At 50.3% G+C, this 15,678-nt stretch overlaps 1 protein-coding gene across 1 annotated transcript; it reads left to right on the top strand.

Moving 5' to 3' along the window:
- Positions 1 to 4,597: 4,597 nt before the first annotated feature.
- Positions 4,598 to 8,210, top strand: EVX1 (even-skipped homeobox 1). The gene is made up of 3 exons (XM_040078095.1): positions 4,598 to 5,112; positions 6,607 to 6,857; positions 7,596 to 8,210. The coding sequence occupies exons 1-3, from the start codon at positions 4,680 to 4,682 to the stop codon at positions 8,124 to 8,126; spliced, it is 1,215 nt and encodes a 404-aa protein (XP_039934029.1). The 5' UTR covers positions 4,598 to 4,679; the 3' UTR covers positions 8,127 to 8,210.
- The last annotated feature ends 7,468 nt before the right edge of the window (positions 8,211 to 15,678 follow it).

Genomic DNA, 15,678 nt, shown 5'->3' with positions numbered 1-15,678 from the left:
TTGAGCAACCCCTGAAACTCCTCAATGTTTCTGTAAGAGATGCTTCGGCGCACCAGGTCTCAGGCGACGCCGTCAACCGCGGGGGGAAATCGCGAAAATGCACAGCAGGAAGGGCTGTTAACTCAGTTCTCGTTAAATCAAATCTTTAAGAAAAAAGCCTAGTAGCGAGAACCACTGAAATACTGTCGATTTGCATTTACCTGTGCCTTCCTCCGAATAGAATTTATTCCATAAATACCTTTTTGTTTTCAAATCAGGGAGTTTGCCACGCAGACCGTGTTTCTACTGGTCGTCCTAACACTAAAAGATTATTGCATTTTTATGGCTCTCGACGAGTCTGGGAGAGATAGGAATTGAAATCGAAAGCCCAAATTTCTCACGATTTACTTACTGTCATCAGTAAAGCAGCAGATTTAGTTTCCACGGTCAAACTTGTCCCGAATGCCCTATGAGAGGGAATCGCGCATTTACCCGCCCCCCACCACTCCCTCTTCTCCTAGGTTTTGTGTCTAACAGAACCTCATGCGGTGACAATGAGGTGCTGCTTCGGACAGCCAGCAGGTAAAAACAAGACCCCAAAAAGGATCTTCCAGAACAGACCGGTGCCCTCTGCAGCGGTGCCGGGATCCGGCATTCAGAGGTACAGGGAGGTAAAAATGTGTCATAGATCCGATCCTGTAAATACCATTACATGGTTTCCTAGGCACATCCCACTCACGGCTCTGTCCTCTCTCTCCTCAACGCCGCTTACGTGTTACGTGCTGTCATTGTACCAGCTTGTCTTTACACACAAGAATAATGCGCCTATTATTCTCTTCTCTCCAAAGCTTCCACTTCTAATCATGTCGTAAAAAATAACCTTAATAAAACAGTGATAATTACGCCATTATTGTTAACACCACCCATTAAAAATTTAAAAATAGGTTTTCTGCTTTGGTCACCTATTTGAACTAAGTATCACTTTTTGCGGCACTAAACGTTCCGGGGTATGTCAAAAGTTTCTTCCTTTTTTAAAGATGAAAAGACTTTAGGTTTTTTTTGTTGTTGTTTGTTTGTTTGTTTGTTTGTTTGTTTTTTTAAATCTGATCATGGGTTCCTAGTCTTAACTGGACAGTATCAGTCAAAAGTTATTGACACCCTGTTGACCGGCAAAGAAAAGCAAATATCCAGCAGGGAGGGAGGGTGTGATGTGCCTTTTCCTTCAGCAGCCTTAGCACTTTCAAAGAAAATGCTGACCATATCACTCTAGCAGTGTTTTAATGTCCTCCTATTGCTTCCTCGTTTTGGTAAGGGTGTGTGTGTTTCGTTTGTTTTTCGTATACGGGGCTACATTTCAGACAGCGCTAAGGCGGGATTCGGTGCCCTGATCCCGTCTTGGCCATGTATCAGCAAGGAAAGCTGAAAATTCGGAGAAATAAATAAGTTTGAAAAGTTTTGGGCATATTTATGACATCCTGGCTGTGACCTAGAGAGCGAGAGAGAATAGGCTTTAAATCTCAGTCTGGAACATGCAGGGGAAAAAAACCACCCACACCCATAGGGATATACTTTCCAATCTGCCTGGAAATTAATCCCAAATGAGAGAGTCTCCTTCCAAATCGAGCATGACAGGTCTGAGAGAAACACTAGACAGAAAGCAGTGCGCCGGACCCTGCATTGCCGGTGAGGCAGAACTCCGCGGCCGCGGAGTGTGGGACGGGGCTCCTCGCTCCACCGCGCCGCGTCACCGGCTCGTTGACGTGCGAGGGGCTCTTGTGGCGGTACTCGTCCTGGGGGATGGAAAACCAGACATTTTAAAGAAGCTTTTAGTAATCTAAATTGACCCCAAAACTTCCAGTATTTTTTTTTTCTTCCCCCCCCCCCCCTCCCTTCTTAGATTCCACTAGGGCCTTTAACTCTCTGTGTTTACCCTTGACAAATTAAAGTTTGTGTATGTGCGTCTGTCTGTGAGGGGGTGTTCCACAGCCTGTGCTGCCGTGGGCTGCATCAAGCCCTCCGTGGCAATGACCATCGGCTCGGGCTCAACCAAACCTCCGATCCGGGGTAAAAGACGACTGGCTTCTTGGTGGGAACACATTAAGAATGGGGTGAGGAAGGAGGCAGCGGTGACTCGTAAAGAAAGATGATAAAATTCCTGGGGATCGGCCAGCATAATCCACAGGAATCATCCCCAGGGCTCCAGTCTGCCAGAGAGAGAATTTCCCATTAACTTCCCCACAATCGTCTCCATCGCCCACTCTGGGAGCGCTCCCTTGCACTCAGAATTCAGCTCCTGATTACGGTCTTATTTTGAAACAGACATGAATATCCCTCCTCTTACTACCACCAAACTCGTTGTGATGCGGAAATCCTCTCTGTCCGCAGCAGATACCAGCCAGCCTCTTCCCTCTGGGGCTGCTTGGCTAAGCTAGGTAGGAGGTGAGCTTCCTCGGGAAGCTGGGGCTACCGTGGGCCCGGGGGGAGGCCGAACCTTCACGTTTCCCCCGGAGATGTCAGGAGCACGAACATAGTTCCCCTGCTTACTCCAACAAAGCGCAAAAACCACGCCACCAGCAGTGGGGAGCTGCACCAGCGCGACACGGAAAGAGCGCCCGAGCACCCCCGCCTCGCCTTGACTGGCCTTGCCCCACAGCTCCAGTCTGCTCCGCTCAGCGCTGCGCTTCTGCTCTGCTTAGCAGCGGAGGCGGACTGCCTTATTCATCCATCCATCCATCCATCCATCCATCCATCCATCCATCCATCCATCCATCCATCCATCCACCCGGACTTGGTCCTGCTTCCCCGGCTCCGTGCTCACACAGCCCGCAGAGCCGAGTCCGGCTGCGGCAGGGATGGGCGGCAGGTCCTCACAGGGCACACGTTGATCTAGAGGCTGGCAGGGGAAAGAAGGGAAAAGGAATTAAAGGATGACTTTTCAAGAATTTTGCAAGCTTTGGAGCAGTGCACGCTTCACAACCTGTGGTGGAAAACAGCGCAGTCCAGAGTGTATTATGTGCATGATGCGCGTTTGCATGGAGAAGTACGTGCATGTATATACAGAGAGAAAGGGAGAATGGTGACCACAGCCCTGTAAAAATTCGTGGTTTATCACCCTGAAAACAACATACTTATTGCTAGGAGCACTCCTTAATCCATGCTTCCAGCAGACCGGGAATCTTGTTTGCTTGTTTGTTTGTTTGTATCTCTGCATCTTGCTCGCAGGGCTAGACGGAAAATCACAGCATGATTCCTATTGCGCTGCCTGTTCCCTATCGAAGCAACGTCACCTCCGATATGCCAGTAAATTCCTTACCGGGTTGGGATTGTAATTGGTTGAATGTTTTCTGTATCCTGATTAGCCAATAACACTCCGAGAAAAAAAAATTTAGAACAGCCGAGTTACAACAGATAGCGAAAAATGACTTGACACTACACGTGTGAGGCAATACTAACTAAAGATGAGATCCTTACCGCATTCATTAGAAATATCATAATACGCCAAAAAAGATTACACGTGCCGCTGTGTTTCTGGTACAAGGTCCCTTATTTTCAGTCAAGCGCTGCCCAAATTGTTGCCCTTGTCATGTCTGTTTTAACAACCTCTGCTAGCTAGCATAAGCTCTGGCCTTAATAACTTGCATTTTTCTGAGCCTGAATTATTCTTGGCAGACCTTCTTCTTGCATCCCCCCAACCCCGCCCCGAAAGTAGATAACAATTTGTGCAAAACAATTAGTTAGAAGAAGAAAGGAGGGGAGACACAATACCCTCGTAAAACCGCAAGAATCGTGGAAAAATGGAAAAAGCAAAGGAAAAAATAAGCAAAGGATAAATGGCAGATAACCAGAAAAACTACAATTATAAGAGAATTAGTTGTATCTTTCTACACGTAAAAAGCAATAAATACATAACCGCATTTCCAAATGGTAAACTAACATTTTAATCTCAGTAAACAGAAAGCAATGACAATTGTACCGATAGGAACCGATATTGACCCGGAGCAAGAAATCAAAGCTATTTTTACATTCAAATGTCAGCAGCGCATTTCTTTATCCTCGAGTTTGCAAAGGATTCTTAGAAGCCTTATATATGCAGTTAGGCGGAAGCTGATTGCCAGCAATAAATAATGCATCCAAGGAAGAAACTTGAGTACGTATCTTCTCACTTCCAGGATGCGGCTAAGGATCCTCGCCTCAATTCTACATCAAGGTTGCGGCTTAAAGCAGCCAAAGGGCTATTTAATTGTCAGGCAAGGCTTCCCCCCGCGGAACTCTCTCCGCATGTTACAACACCTTTGCAGCTCCATATGCATCTCTTTTTCACACTTCCCTCTCCATCTCAGGCTCCTACACCTGGTGCATCACGCATTTAGCCCATTCGCTCCGGCTCTTCCTTTCATCTTCCCAATGGCAGACCTTTCTATTTATCCACTGGCAATCAATGTGTGGCGTCACCGGTGGTACTGTAATGACGACTGCACCATTGAGGATGACAGCTTAGAAAGAAGAGGGCAATGGTGATCCCTCCCAGAGCAGCACAGCAGAGGGTAGCGCTCGCATCACAAGGTCACCCTATCTCACCGCTGACTCCTCTGCATTGGCAGGAGAGGGTTGCTGGGTTTGTACAAGGCTGGGGCGGGAGCAGGAGGGAGAGGGGGAAGAGATCTGGATTTTTTTTCTCCCCTCCCTTAAGCAACGCCACAATGGAAACCAGGAAGGAGATGGTGATGTTTCTGGAGGGGACTACTCTTGGCGCTCTAGTTGGCAAGAGGGTGCCTAATTTGTCCGAAGCGGTGGGGAGCCCCGCTGCGGAGCCTCAGGAGAAGATGATCCATCGGAACTGCATCAGCCCCAGACCTGGCCCCCTGTCCCGGGAGAGAGGAGGAGGAGGAGGTGGTGGCGGAGGAGAAGACGAAGAGGAGGTGGAGGTGCTGCCAGGGACAGGGACGGTGCCGGAGAGCCGCTCGGCGGCGGCAGCACTGCTTTCGGCCGGACAGCAGCCCCCCAACCCGGAGCTCCCCTCCAGCAAAGGGCAGCAGAGCAGCTCGGACACCGAGTCGGATTTCTATGAGGAAATCGAGGTGAGCTGCACCCCGGACTGCGCCACGGGAAGCGCCGAGTACCAGCACAGCAAAGGTACCCAACTCCTTCCCATGCCTCCAGCCCCACGTCCGCTCCGGGGCTGGGTGGCAGCACTGGTGGGGCGGGGGGGCTGCCAGAGGGAGTTTTCCCCTCGCCAGCTGAGCGAGGGACAACGAAACCGGGTGTATATGTGTGTCTGCGCGTGTGTGATGTCTTTCCTGACTGACTGCTCACCTCCCTGCCACCGGGAGACTTGTTTGGGAGTCAGAGGACGCGACACCGGGCAGCCCCCGCGTCCCTGGAGGGGAGCCAGGCTTCCTGTCGTGAATGCGTCAGGTCTGCAGCTTGTCCCGTAGGATCTTTTTGGCCAAGACAACCACGCGCTCTCCTCTTCAATCTGTTCTATTTTATTTTTATTCTTCCCCACCGCCTAGACAGTGCGTACTTCAGGAAATCCCTTACGATCCTTCACACCGGCAGGGTTTTTTTTTCTTTTGTATGTGTGTGTGTGGGGGGGTAAGATCAAACGGGTTTTCTGGCCAAGAGCTGTTTGTGGTTTTGCAGGGTGAAATGTGCCCGGGCGAGTGCGGAAGCGCCCATAAAGACCGTAAAATCGCTCGCCGACTCATGCCAGCCCCAAGTGCGGTAGCGAGGGCCTTGTTTGCAAGTTGGGTTTAAAAAAAAAAAAAAAAAAAAAAAAAAAAAAAAAAAAAAAAAAGGAGAGGTCCAAATTACCTTGTCACTTCTATGTCTCGGTGGCGCCAGCTCGGAAATGGTCCCAATGAATTAATTGCCTTTGGTCTCGGGCACAATGAAGGAGAGTTGCATTTGAAAGCAAAGACAGCAGACAGGCCCCTTTTCCCCCTGCCCCCACTCCTTATTCCTACCTTCCCAGCCCGGCAGAGACGTCCCTACCATGATAACAACTCACTTCTCCCCCCTCCCTGTCCCTCAATCACTTCAAGAAGCCTGGAAACGTAGGGAGCGCTGTCTGTCCTCTCTCGTCCCTTAGAGGCTCGTTGAAAAGATCCCATCCTGTTCTTTGGAGGCTGAGCGGAGATCCCTAAGGCCTCACCTTCCCCTCAAGGAGACCAGTCTGTCTGCTGGCTGCTCCACCCCTGGGTCCTTGCTGGCCTGGAGAAAGGGACAGCGGAGCCGTGCTGCATGGACAGCGGGCACACCTGCCTTTTCCAGACACTCAGGGTCGGGGAATGCTGCGGCGCTCGGGTTCCCCAGTGTGGGAAGAGAGTGGGAGGCTCAGCGAGCAGACACCGCAATTGCGGGGGATGTGTGTCGGGGAGGGCGGGGGACAGGTAACCTCCCAGCCAGAGTGAATAAGCCTCCCTCAAACCCTTAGGCGGTGTTTCATCCCCCTTCTCGCTGCCCTCCGACCCGGTCCTTCTTGGATGTCAGTGCCCCCATACCCTCATTACCCCGGGGTAGGCGCGGAATGGGAGGCCGAAGTGGGTTCGCTCGGGAGGCGGACGGCGAGCATCCCTCCGTGCCCGCCCGTCTCCGAACGTGTCGTTGCTCCGGCTCCCCACGCAGGGCCGTGCTCCGAGGGGTTGGCCGGCAGCCCTAGCGGCGGGGGGGATCACCCCAAGGGCAGCGGAGGCAGCGGCGGCTCCCAGGGCTCGCTGGCCTGCAGCGCCAGCGACCAGATGCGCCGGTACCGCACTGCCTTCACCCGCGAGCAGATCGCCCGGCTGGAGAAGGAGTTTTACCGGGAGAATTACGTGTCCAGACCCCGGAGATGTGAGCTGGCGGCTGCTCTAAATCTGCCAGAAACCACCATCAAGGTACACGCAGCTCGGACATGTTTCCAATTAGCACGATATAAATCTGTATGGCCAAACTTCCTTGCAAAACTCGGGAAAGCACTTCGCCAGCATAACCCTCCCTCTCAGCTCCCCCTCCTCCCGCCCCTTTCCTGGCCCTGCCCGCACCCTGCAGCAATGCGGGAGACGGGACACGGCTCCCGGAGCCGTCCCGGCCAGCGTCGCTAATCTGCCCTCTCCCTAGCAGATCATTTCTAATCCTCCCTTCGGTTCAGTCCAAATCTCGCTCAGCTCTTGGGGGAGGGAAGAGGAAGCCAGCAGCGGATCTTGTTTCGATCTCGCTTTGCTTGGCCTTTTCCAAAACATTTGCACATGAAAATAAATCCGACAGCGACAATCCCAGGTAGCTCTGGACGCGAAAGCGCAGCGATGAGGCAGAGCCGTCCGTTTGGCCAGGACCCAGGGACGGGGGCTGGGGGCGGGGGGAGACACTACAGCAGGACAAGCCCTAACAAGCAAAAAAGAAAACAAGCGCCCTAAAAAGGCTGCTCCTCTGGGTCTCCCGGTAGAGTTTTATAGGGGCTTAACTGATCCCTCTGTACGTGATGACAACTCCCCCTAGGAGGGAAAGCTGGCGCCGGTCTCCGCTCTCCGGCAGACCCACGTCCTCCGCACCGCCCTGGGAGTAGGGCCGGGGCCGGCGGCCAGGCGGAGCTGGGCTGCGGCGGGTGACGGCTCTCGCCTCTCCTCTATCCGCAGGTTTGGTTCCAGAACCGCAGGATGAAGGACAAGCGGCAGCGCCTGGCCATGACCTGGCCTCACCCTGCCGACCCGGCGTTTTATACGTACATGATGAGCCACGCGGCAGCCACCGGGAACCTGCCCTACCCGTTCCCGTCCCACCTGCCCCTGCCCTACTACTCCCACATGGGCATCGGCGCCACATCGGCCTCTGCTGCCACCCCCTTCAGTACCCCCCTGAGGCCTCTGGACACCTTCAGGGTCCTCTCCCACCCGTACCCGAGACCAGAACTGTTGTGCGCCTTCCGACATCCCTCTCTCTACCCTGCCCCAAGCCATGGACTCAGCAGCGCCGGGGGCAGCCCCTGCTCCTGCCTGGCATGCCACAGCGGCCAGTCCAACGGGCTGGGGCAGAGACCCTCCGGATCAGACTTTACCTGTTCGGCCACAACCAGGACTGACTCCTTTCTCACTTTCACGCCCTCTGTGCTGAGCAAAACCACCTCAGTTTCCATGGACCAGAGAGAAGAAGTACCTTTAACGAGATAAACCTTTGTCTCAGGGTTATTAAACACTCGTCTCTTTCCCGGACTTCTCTTCGAGTTAATGTACCTACAGCCCGTGTTTATTTAATCGTGCTCTCTCCTTAGCCGTGGACACCCACAGAAAAACAGGGAAAAAAAAAAAAAAAAAGAAAAAAAAAAAAAAGGGAAAAAAAAATGGAAAAAGAAAAAAGACTAAAAATAGCTCAGTCTTAAAAAAATTTACATTCCAAGGGGGGAGGGGAATAAAAGAAGAAGGAAAGAAATTACTAGTGATTTATCTTTGAGAAGGAATTTAGGCACGAAAGAGGAAGAAAATCTACTCTAATGAAATATGCTCCTACCAGCTACCTATAGAAATACGCTGGGACTTTCTTTTTCCGTGGATAGACTTCTTCCCAAAGGCTGGGGCTTCTGCGGATCACAACAAACCTTATGCACAAACCTATGAGATGGACAAGGAAAATCTGAAATACTTGAAAGAAACACTATCTTGATAACGAAATGGCTTGTGCGCATGAAGAAAGCAGATGTAATCTCTCAGTGTTCAGAAAATAAAAACAGCAACAAACAGAAAAGAAAAAACAAAAACAAAACCCAAAAGGTTTCCGGTTTGCAACTCGGCAGTATTATCCAGTTGTCTCTATGGAAAATAACAATGCTTTACCGTAAAGAAAACCTGTCATTCTGTACATTACTTTCGTAGTTTAATTGCATTCTTTACCCTCCCTTGTCTCGTCCTTCGTTGTGAGCAGAAATCCAGCATTTAATTTCCTCTTTCATTTCAACTTTTATTTTTAAGAGGCAGACTGGAACTGGCAGGGGAAGAATACGAGCTCCTGCCTCTTTATGGGTCAGAGCTATTTGTCCTTTAAATAACAATGTTCTATTATCAGTCGCTGAAATGTGCACACACTGAAGAAATTAGCAAGTGATGTATATGTAAAGAGGGTTTTTGAATATCGAATGTACAATGCTCTGTGAGGAAAGACCCCGTGCCAAACGCTAACAAGCCGCCAAGGGAAGAGATTAGAGGTGACAGGGAGCACAACTCCTTCAGACAATCACCGGTCTGTAAATTGGAGCAAAGGCGATTTCCCTTCCTTTGTACTTCAGTCTTCAGTTCTCTCATTGCCTTTTCCTTGCTGTGTTGAACTGCTTTTTATTATTTTAAATTTTATTTTAAAGTAATTATTTTATTTGTTGGGTTTTGTGTTTCTTTCTCCATCCACAGTCTTGGCAGCTGTGTGTGTCCTTCACACTGATCACTCTTCCTTCTTGAGGAGTATTTCTTTCACAAACTCACCTACCCATCTCCTGTCCAGAAGGTATTTCGGAAGAAGGTAGCATCATTGCTTTTGCTTGGATTTTTGCAACCCTGAATTTAAAAAACAAGAGCAGGGAGTTGGGTAGTGGTTTCTTCTAAAACCGACATTATTTATTTCATTATGTTTTAAAATTACCCCAAAAAGACACTGTAATAATTTGCTGCCATATCGGAACAAAACGTAATAGCAACAAAAATAACAACACCAAAACCGATCATAACGACAGGTTTTAACAACCTCTCACCCACATTTTTATCGTGCTTGTAAAAAAAAAAAAAAAAAAAAAAAAAAAAAAAAAAAAATAAAAAGAGTAAAGTGTTGCTTAAGACGAATTTCACCGTGGAGTTTCTAATAGTTACAGTTCAACAAGCAGGAAAATAAATGCTGGACAGAACAAAGACGTGTTGACACCTCTGTATCTACTTTGCGCTAAATTGCTCAGAAGCCTCTGGTGGTTTATTGCCACACTGGAGACTTGTTGTCTTTAGGAGAGGGAGTGTATAGCAGCGTTTCCCTAAAGCGGATGGAGAGCAGGGAAGAGACACGGGCGTGCCAGGATATATTTTTTCCAATAAAAAATTATTGTTTTTTACAGCTTTTAAAAACCTGATCCAAAGTCACAATCTTTAAATCATTAAGGCCAGATTATTCCACCCTTTATAAACGAGATGTCCTCACGGACATGGAAAGCAACGGCCTTTTTTGGACACTCACAAATAGCTTGTCCCTCCCCGTCCCCGCACCCCCCGGAAATAACAATTGTAAACAGGGTCCAAGGGCAGAGCCGAACAAAATCCAAGCTTTGCAAGCCTTTCCCCCTCTTTTACTTGTCTTTTATCAGACAGAAGAACCGGTCCGATAAAATAGGAGCTGCGGTGCCAGTGCTTGATGCCATTCCCCCAGCGACTCCGGGTGAAGGCAGCGCTGAAGGGGTCGGGGGAGGGGTAGCACGGCAGACGAGCGCTATCCACCGAAACTGGGGGCTCCTACGTAGCCCACGACCCCTCGTTCTTCGTTCCTCGGGGAGGCACAGGCACCTGCCGGGCCGAGAACGCAGGCCAAAATCCGGCCGAGGTTGCTGCTGCTGCGATCGCGGCACCAGTTTGCCATTGCAAAACGACCAGTTCAGAAAATGCCATCGGCCGGGGCACAAGGCTATATATACACATGCCCAAATACGTGTATTTTATATATTTAGGTACGTGTGAGAGAAAAGAACATTTAAGCCTCTGATTAGCACTTCCACTCGTGACTGGGACACTTCCACCCGCTAGCAAACTGGGAGCGGGGAGGCAGGGACAGGGAGCTCCCGCAGCCGGCACGGTCGCCGCTCTCCCCGCGGCTCCGGAGCCACCCTCCCGATCGCCCACTCCTGGAGGATGGTGCGGCAAAGGGTGGCTGTGAATTTCACCGCGGCTCGGTCACAGGGCAGAGATTGCCTGCGACAGGTAAATAGGCTGCGGGTCGCGGTAATGCCAAGAGTATTTTCAGTTAATAGGGGAGGGAAAATGAGGTGTCTGGAGCGATATTGGAAAGTACAAGATCGATGATCCGTCCTCGTGTCCAATCAGCAGCCTTTAATTGACTGTATTTTCTAGGTAATTGAGCCGCTGTGCTCCTAAATTGAAGTGGAAGATATAACAATACATCTCAGTGGGAGGAATTACTCATTACTTCATAATGAAATTTTCCATTTGCTGCGTGGGGCCGATGCCGTTAACGCCTTCGCCGCCAGTGGTGGTGTCGGCGGCCCCACGTGGGGCATCGGCTCCGGGCACGCGTGGGGCGTTGACGGCGGCGAGGGCACACACAGGGCACTTAGCCGGCGGCAGGTTCTGCCTTTGGCCCCGAGCCACTGCCACCAGGCAGGCAGGTTTCCATGGTCTCTCCCTGGTCGGGGATGAGACCCTTGGAGGAATTGGGGTGAGGTCCCGGGGGAGCCGGTGACAGGCACCTGGCCGCTTGTCACCAGCGGGAGTGGAGCTGTCTTCGGGGTACCCCATGTGCTACATCGGGTTCGCTCCTTGGCCAGCCAAATTCAGCTCCTAAAGGCCGTCCCTCCCCCCTCCCCCCGCCTTGTTAGCGTTTGATTGATTGCCTTATTAAAGCGTGTTCTTGTAAGTGTGACCGAGCTGATTGCACTGCATATGTTTGGGATAATGCTCATTTTAAACAACTGAATAATAATACTACTAATAAAAGAGGACCAGAAGAGGAGGAAGATGAGCTCTAGAGAGGGGGTTAAGCCTAAACAATCCCGGGGAACAGCGCTGTAACTCGCGCATTAAATTGCTCCTTTACTATCAAATCACTCAACCCATCTTTGTTGTGTTTTATCTGTCACCTCTTGTACCATTAAGTGAAATAGCAACGAGACTGACGCTTACTTTCCCGTCTCAGACTATATGTTTTTATTAAGGTTGTATGATTAAACTGGGTTGGATCTGCTTTCCCAGCACTATGCTTTACTTCTGCGCCTAAATCATCGGCAGATCGTCTCTAGATATTTCACGTTTTCTGCTGGGTTGTTCGGTCATTTGCCGGCACCTGCAGAAAAGCATGCGGCTCCTTTAGCTTTTTGGCTTGTCTATCTGAAAGATCCTTTTGTTTTCCATTATTCTCCTGCTCGCCTGGCTACTTTATTTTACTACCGAGTTTAGCCCCTGAAAACACCCTCCACCATATGTCACCCCAAGACTCGCTGTCCTGCTTCTTACAATAGTGTCACCCTGGGGTAAAGCCCACATCAGGACAAGCTGAAGCCTCTTTAACACAAATGGCTTCATTTAGGCGCATCAGGTTCCCGGGTGGATGTAAAGGGGGAGAGAAAACAATCCCACGCTCTTTTTGCTTCATCCTTCTACCCGAAGCCGCTTATACGTTGCTTGCTTCATTCAGATCTTCTCGCTTCTTTTGTAAGGCGGGAGCGTCCCGTCCTGACCCTGGAGAGCTGGTACTGCGAAAGGCTTGTGGATACGATAGGTTAGGGTAGATCCCCGCCGGAACTGGTCCCTGTTATAGGAAGTTTTCCTTCTCTCTCTCCCTCTCAGGTAGGAAGAAGAAGAGATGGCTAGTTCAAGATCTTGTAACAAGAAAACAAATAGATCACAACCTCTGTCCTCCAATTCACTGTCTACCTCCCCTCCTCGCCTTTTTTCTTTTTTTTTTTTTTTTTTTAAATCAGTTACACTGAATGTATCTACGACCAAGAATGTAGTGTAGGTTTACACTGATATTTACAAACCTCATTTTAAAGAATCTCCATCGGTGTATTGCATGCACATATACACGCAAAGCAAACACATAAAGTGATTTTCCCAGCTGCCCTCTCTGCAAAGAAGTGCCTGGGACTTCAGAGACAGAAATTGCCACTTAAGAGCATCACATGAAAGTATTAAGTAATTATTTAAAACAAGGCTGTTTAGAAAAATATTTGTGTTTATTGCAGCTGCTCGATTGGCCTCGTTAAATCTGGGGAGCATTTAAATTGTGTTACAGTCTCATTTAAATCCAGTTTCGTTCCAGCAGGCTGCAAAGCCTGAATAGAACCAATCACTCCATAATGATGATGAATGAGAAATTAATTCAGATACAAGCAAGACAATTTAGGCCTTCATCTGTTTAAATAGCCTTCCAAGATTATTCGCAATTGCAGGTCACAGATTTAATCAATTGTCCAATCTTGTGAAAGTCATATCCTTGCATCTTCATCGAGATTATTTATAGCGCGGTGAAGCCCAGTGAAAGGTATACGCTCTTAACAGGAACAATTACTTAAAGAGAAGCGTTTGCAAAATGAAAAACAAATGCCTCCGTGGGCAGTAAATGATCAAACACTTCCTCACTCTCCCGGCACATCCTCCCCGGGCTGAGGAAAGGAACGGAGCTGCAGGTGGGGGATAAAGGGGACTATCACCAAACTCCATCCCTGACGTATCGGCTCTTATGCTCTTCAGCGCAATCACCCGCACTCCTTCATGAGCCACCCAGTCTAGTCTCTGCGGGGCCATGCTCTGCTCCTGACGGCGATGGCCGCAGAAAGGACACGTTAAAAAGCAGCTTTTAACCACGCAAGAATAAGCAAACCACACCGCTGCTCAGCCCGGGGATGCCAAGCTCTCCTGCGAGGAGACCTGTAATTTTCTGCCTCTGACCGGCTCCTACTTGAGATATATAAATATATGGGTACCAGTAAACCTGTTTTAAGCCAAGCCCTGCTACTACCCCGGCCCAGACTTGCACACAATCAGCCTGTCCCTGGTGTGGTGCTCGCCCGGCTCAGGATGAAGCCAGCAGAATCACTGCATCTCTCCTGGAAGCGCTGGCTCTTTCTTTTGGGCTTGGACCAGCCGCACCTGGGAAAACCCGAGGTCCCGAATAACTCAGGGTTAATAAAGCCTCTACAAAAGTTGAAATAAACCACTTTCGTAACGGGGAGAATTGCTTCATTGCTCGAAAAAGGGATGGAAGGCAGCGAAGACACCAGACTTTGTTTGTCAGGGTGTATAACTGCCTCCTCTCGTTTCTCTTCCTTTCTCCAAACACCTGCCGTGTACCTGGAGCCCTCGTCCCCGCTGGCACTGACACCCTGTCTGGGGATGCAGTTGCAGGCTCCTGCCCAGACCCGAGGGGTGATTCCGGGCTCGGAGAAACACCTGCTGCCCCAAAGAGGCTTTCCCCAGTGCACAGGTAGTACGGAGCGAAGGGAAAACCTGGGGTATGGTAGAGGTAGAACCGGCCCCACGTCCTGTGTCCGAGGGACCCTGAAGGTGGGACTGCGAGGACCGCTGGTCAGCGCTGGTCCCCCGGCCCCATTTCACTCCTGGGGACGAGGGGCTCGCCGAAGAGCCCCTGGGAGCCACCACGGTCTGACCGCAGAGAGGGGTGGGTTTCGTGGGTGGGAGTGTGAGAGGGGCAGCACGGGCCGGTCAACGCGAGGTGAGACGGCCCCCCAGCGAACCCGGAGCTCCGCACCAATGTAGGTTTTCCGCACCCGAAAGCGGAGAGTGGGGCGCACTCACCCGCGGGCACCCGGAGGAGCCTTGCGGGTGCGCAGCCCGACGCGGGAACCTGGAGCAGCGCCTAAAACAAAAGCCTGCCCACAGGACCCCCAGAGCTCCAAGGAGCCGGTCTCAGCGACAGACTTTGATGTATCGCTGTCCAATTAGTGCCTTTAATTGGTGTCCTCTGGGACAGGCAACCCGGGAGCTGAGGCGGCGAGAGCTCTCTCGGCAAGCCCTGTCCGCCGCTCGCGAGGTAGCAGATAAATAATGCGGCCGGGCGGTAGAAATCCTGCATCCCTCTCCCTCCGAACAGGAGCGGGGAGACGACCGAGCAAACCCGAGGCCAGCTGCTTGCGAACTGCCCCGCGAAACTCCGCGCCCACGGACACCCCTGTTCCCAGGCAGTGAGGGGCGTGGGGTGTAGCTGCTCCCACTTTTATCCCGGCCCCGGCGATCGACGCCCCCCTCCCCGCCTGCTGCGGAGGGGGGTCACCAGCGTGGAAACGACGCTGCTTAACACATACCGCACGTTCCTTCCAATTTGGCTAATGAAGGTCGCCTGTTAAGCGTAAATTTAGAGGTTAAATGAGGCTGACTGCAGATTTAAAGACGCTTGATAAAACGTCTTATTTGAATGACATCAATTGTATATATAGATGCCATTACAGCGGTCTAGATTTACCTTGGGGGGGGGCGGGGGGGAGGGGAGGAGGAGGAAACAAAGCGAACACTCTAACAGGGAGGGAGGAAAACGCTTCGCCAATTTATTCTAAGCCAAAAACGCTTGGTCGAAAGAGAAATTGATTGCTTCATTCATCAAATGAATAAAATACATTTCTGAGATCAGAGGGTGCTCGAAGAGAGAGAGCGAGAGAGACAGGGGGAAAAGTTCGTAGTTGACAAGAACTGTCAAAGAGAGCAAGAACTCATTGGAAGCTCACCTTGTAGTAATTCTGGATTTCTTCAATTCCCCTCCCCACTTTTTTTTTTTTTTTTTTTTTTTTTTTTTTTTTTTTTTTTTTTTTTTTTTTTCTTTTCTTTTCCCTACGGGTAGTCAGAAAACGTTTTAAGAAAAAAAAAATCACCTGAAGCTAGCGGAAGACGAGATTTTTTGATTAATAAGGAAATCAATTTGGCAGAAGGGAAAGGATGCTGACTTCTCAAACTCGCTGTTAGCAGAGGTGTCTCTGGGGAAGGCAAGCACTTTGAGGCTGTTTCGGGAGCCATC

This window comes from Hirundo rustica, chromosome 1, assembly GCF_015227805.2.
Source record: "Hirundo rustica isolate bHirRus1 chromosome 1, bHirRus1.pri.v3, whole genome shotgun sequence".
Taxonomy (NCBI): Eukaryota; Metazoa; Chordata; class Aves; order Passeriformes; family Hirundinidae; genus Hirundo; species Hirundo rustica.
The sequence above is the reverse complement of the archived record's forward strand: the minus strand, read 5'-3'. Positions and strand labels throughout refer to the sequence as shown.

What these genes read in the sequence shown, in the direction of transcription:
- EVX1 (XM_040078095.1), top strand. Translation starts at nt 4,680, where the DNA reads ATGGAAACCAGGAAGGAGATGGTGATGTTTCTGGAGGGGACTACTCTT. An exon ending in CGAGTACCAGCACAGCAAAG is followed by an intron (nt 5,113 to 6,606) that starts GTACCCAACTCC and finishes CTCCCCACGCAG; the next exon opens with GGCCGTGCTCCGAGGGGTTG. An exon ending in TGCCAGAAACCACCATCAAG is followed by an intron (nt 6,858 to 7,595) that starts GTACACGCAGCT and finishes CTCTATCCGCAG; the next exon opens with GTTTGGTTCCAGAACCGCAG.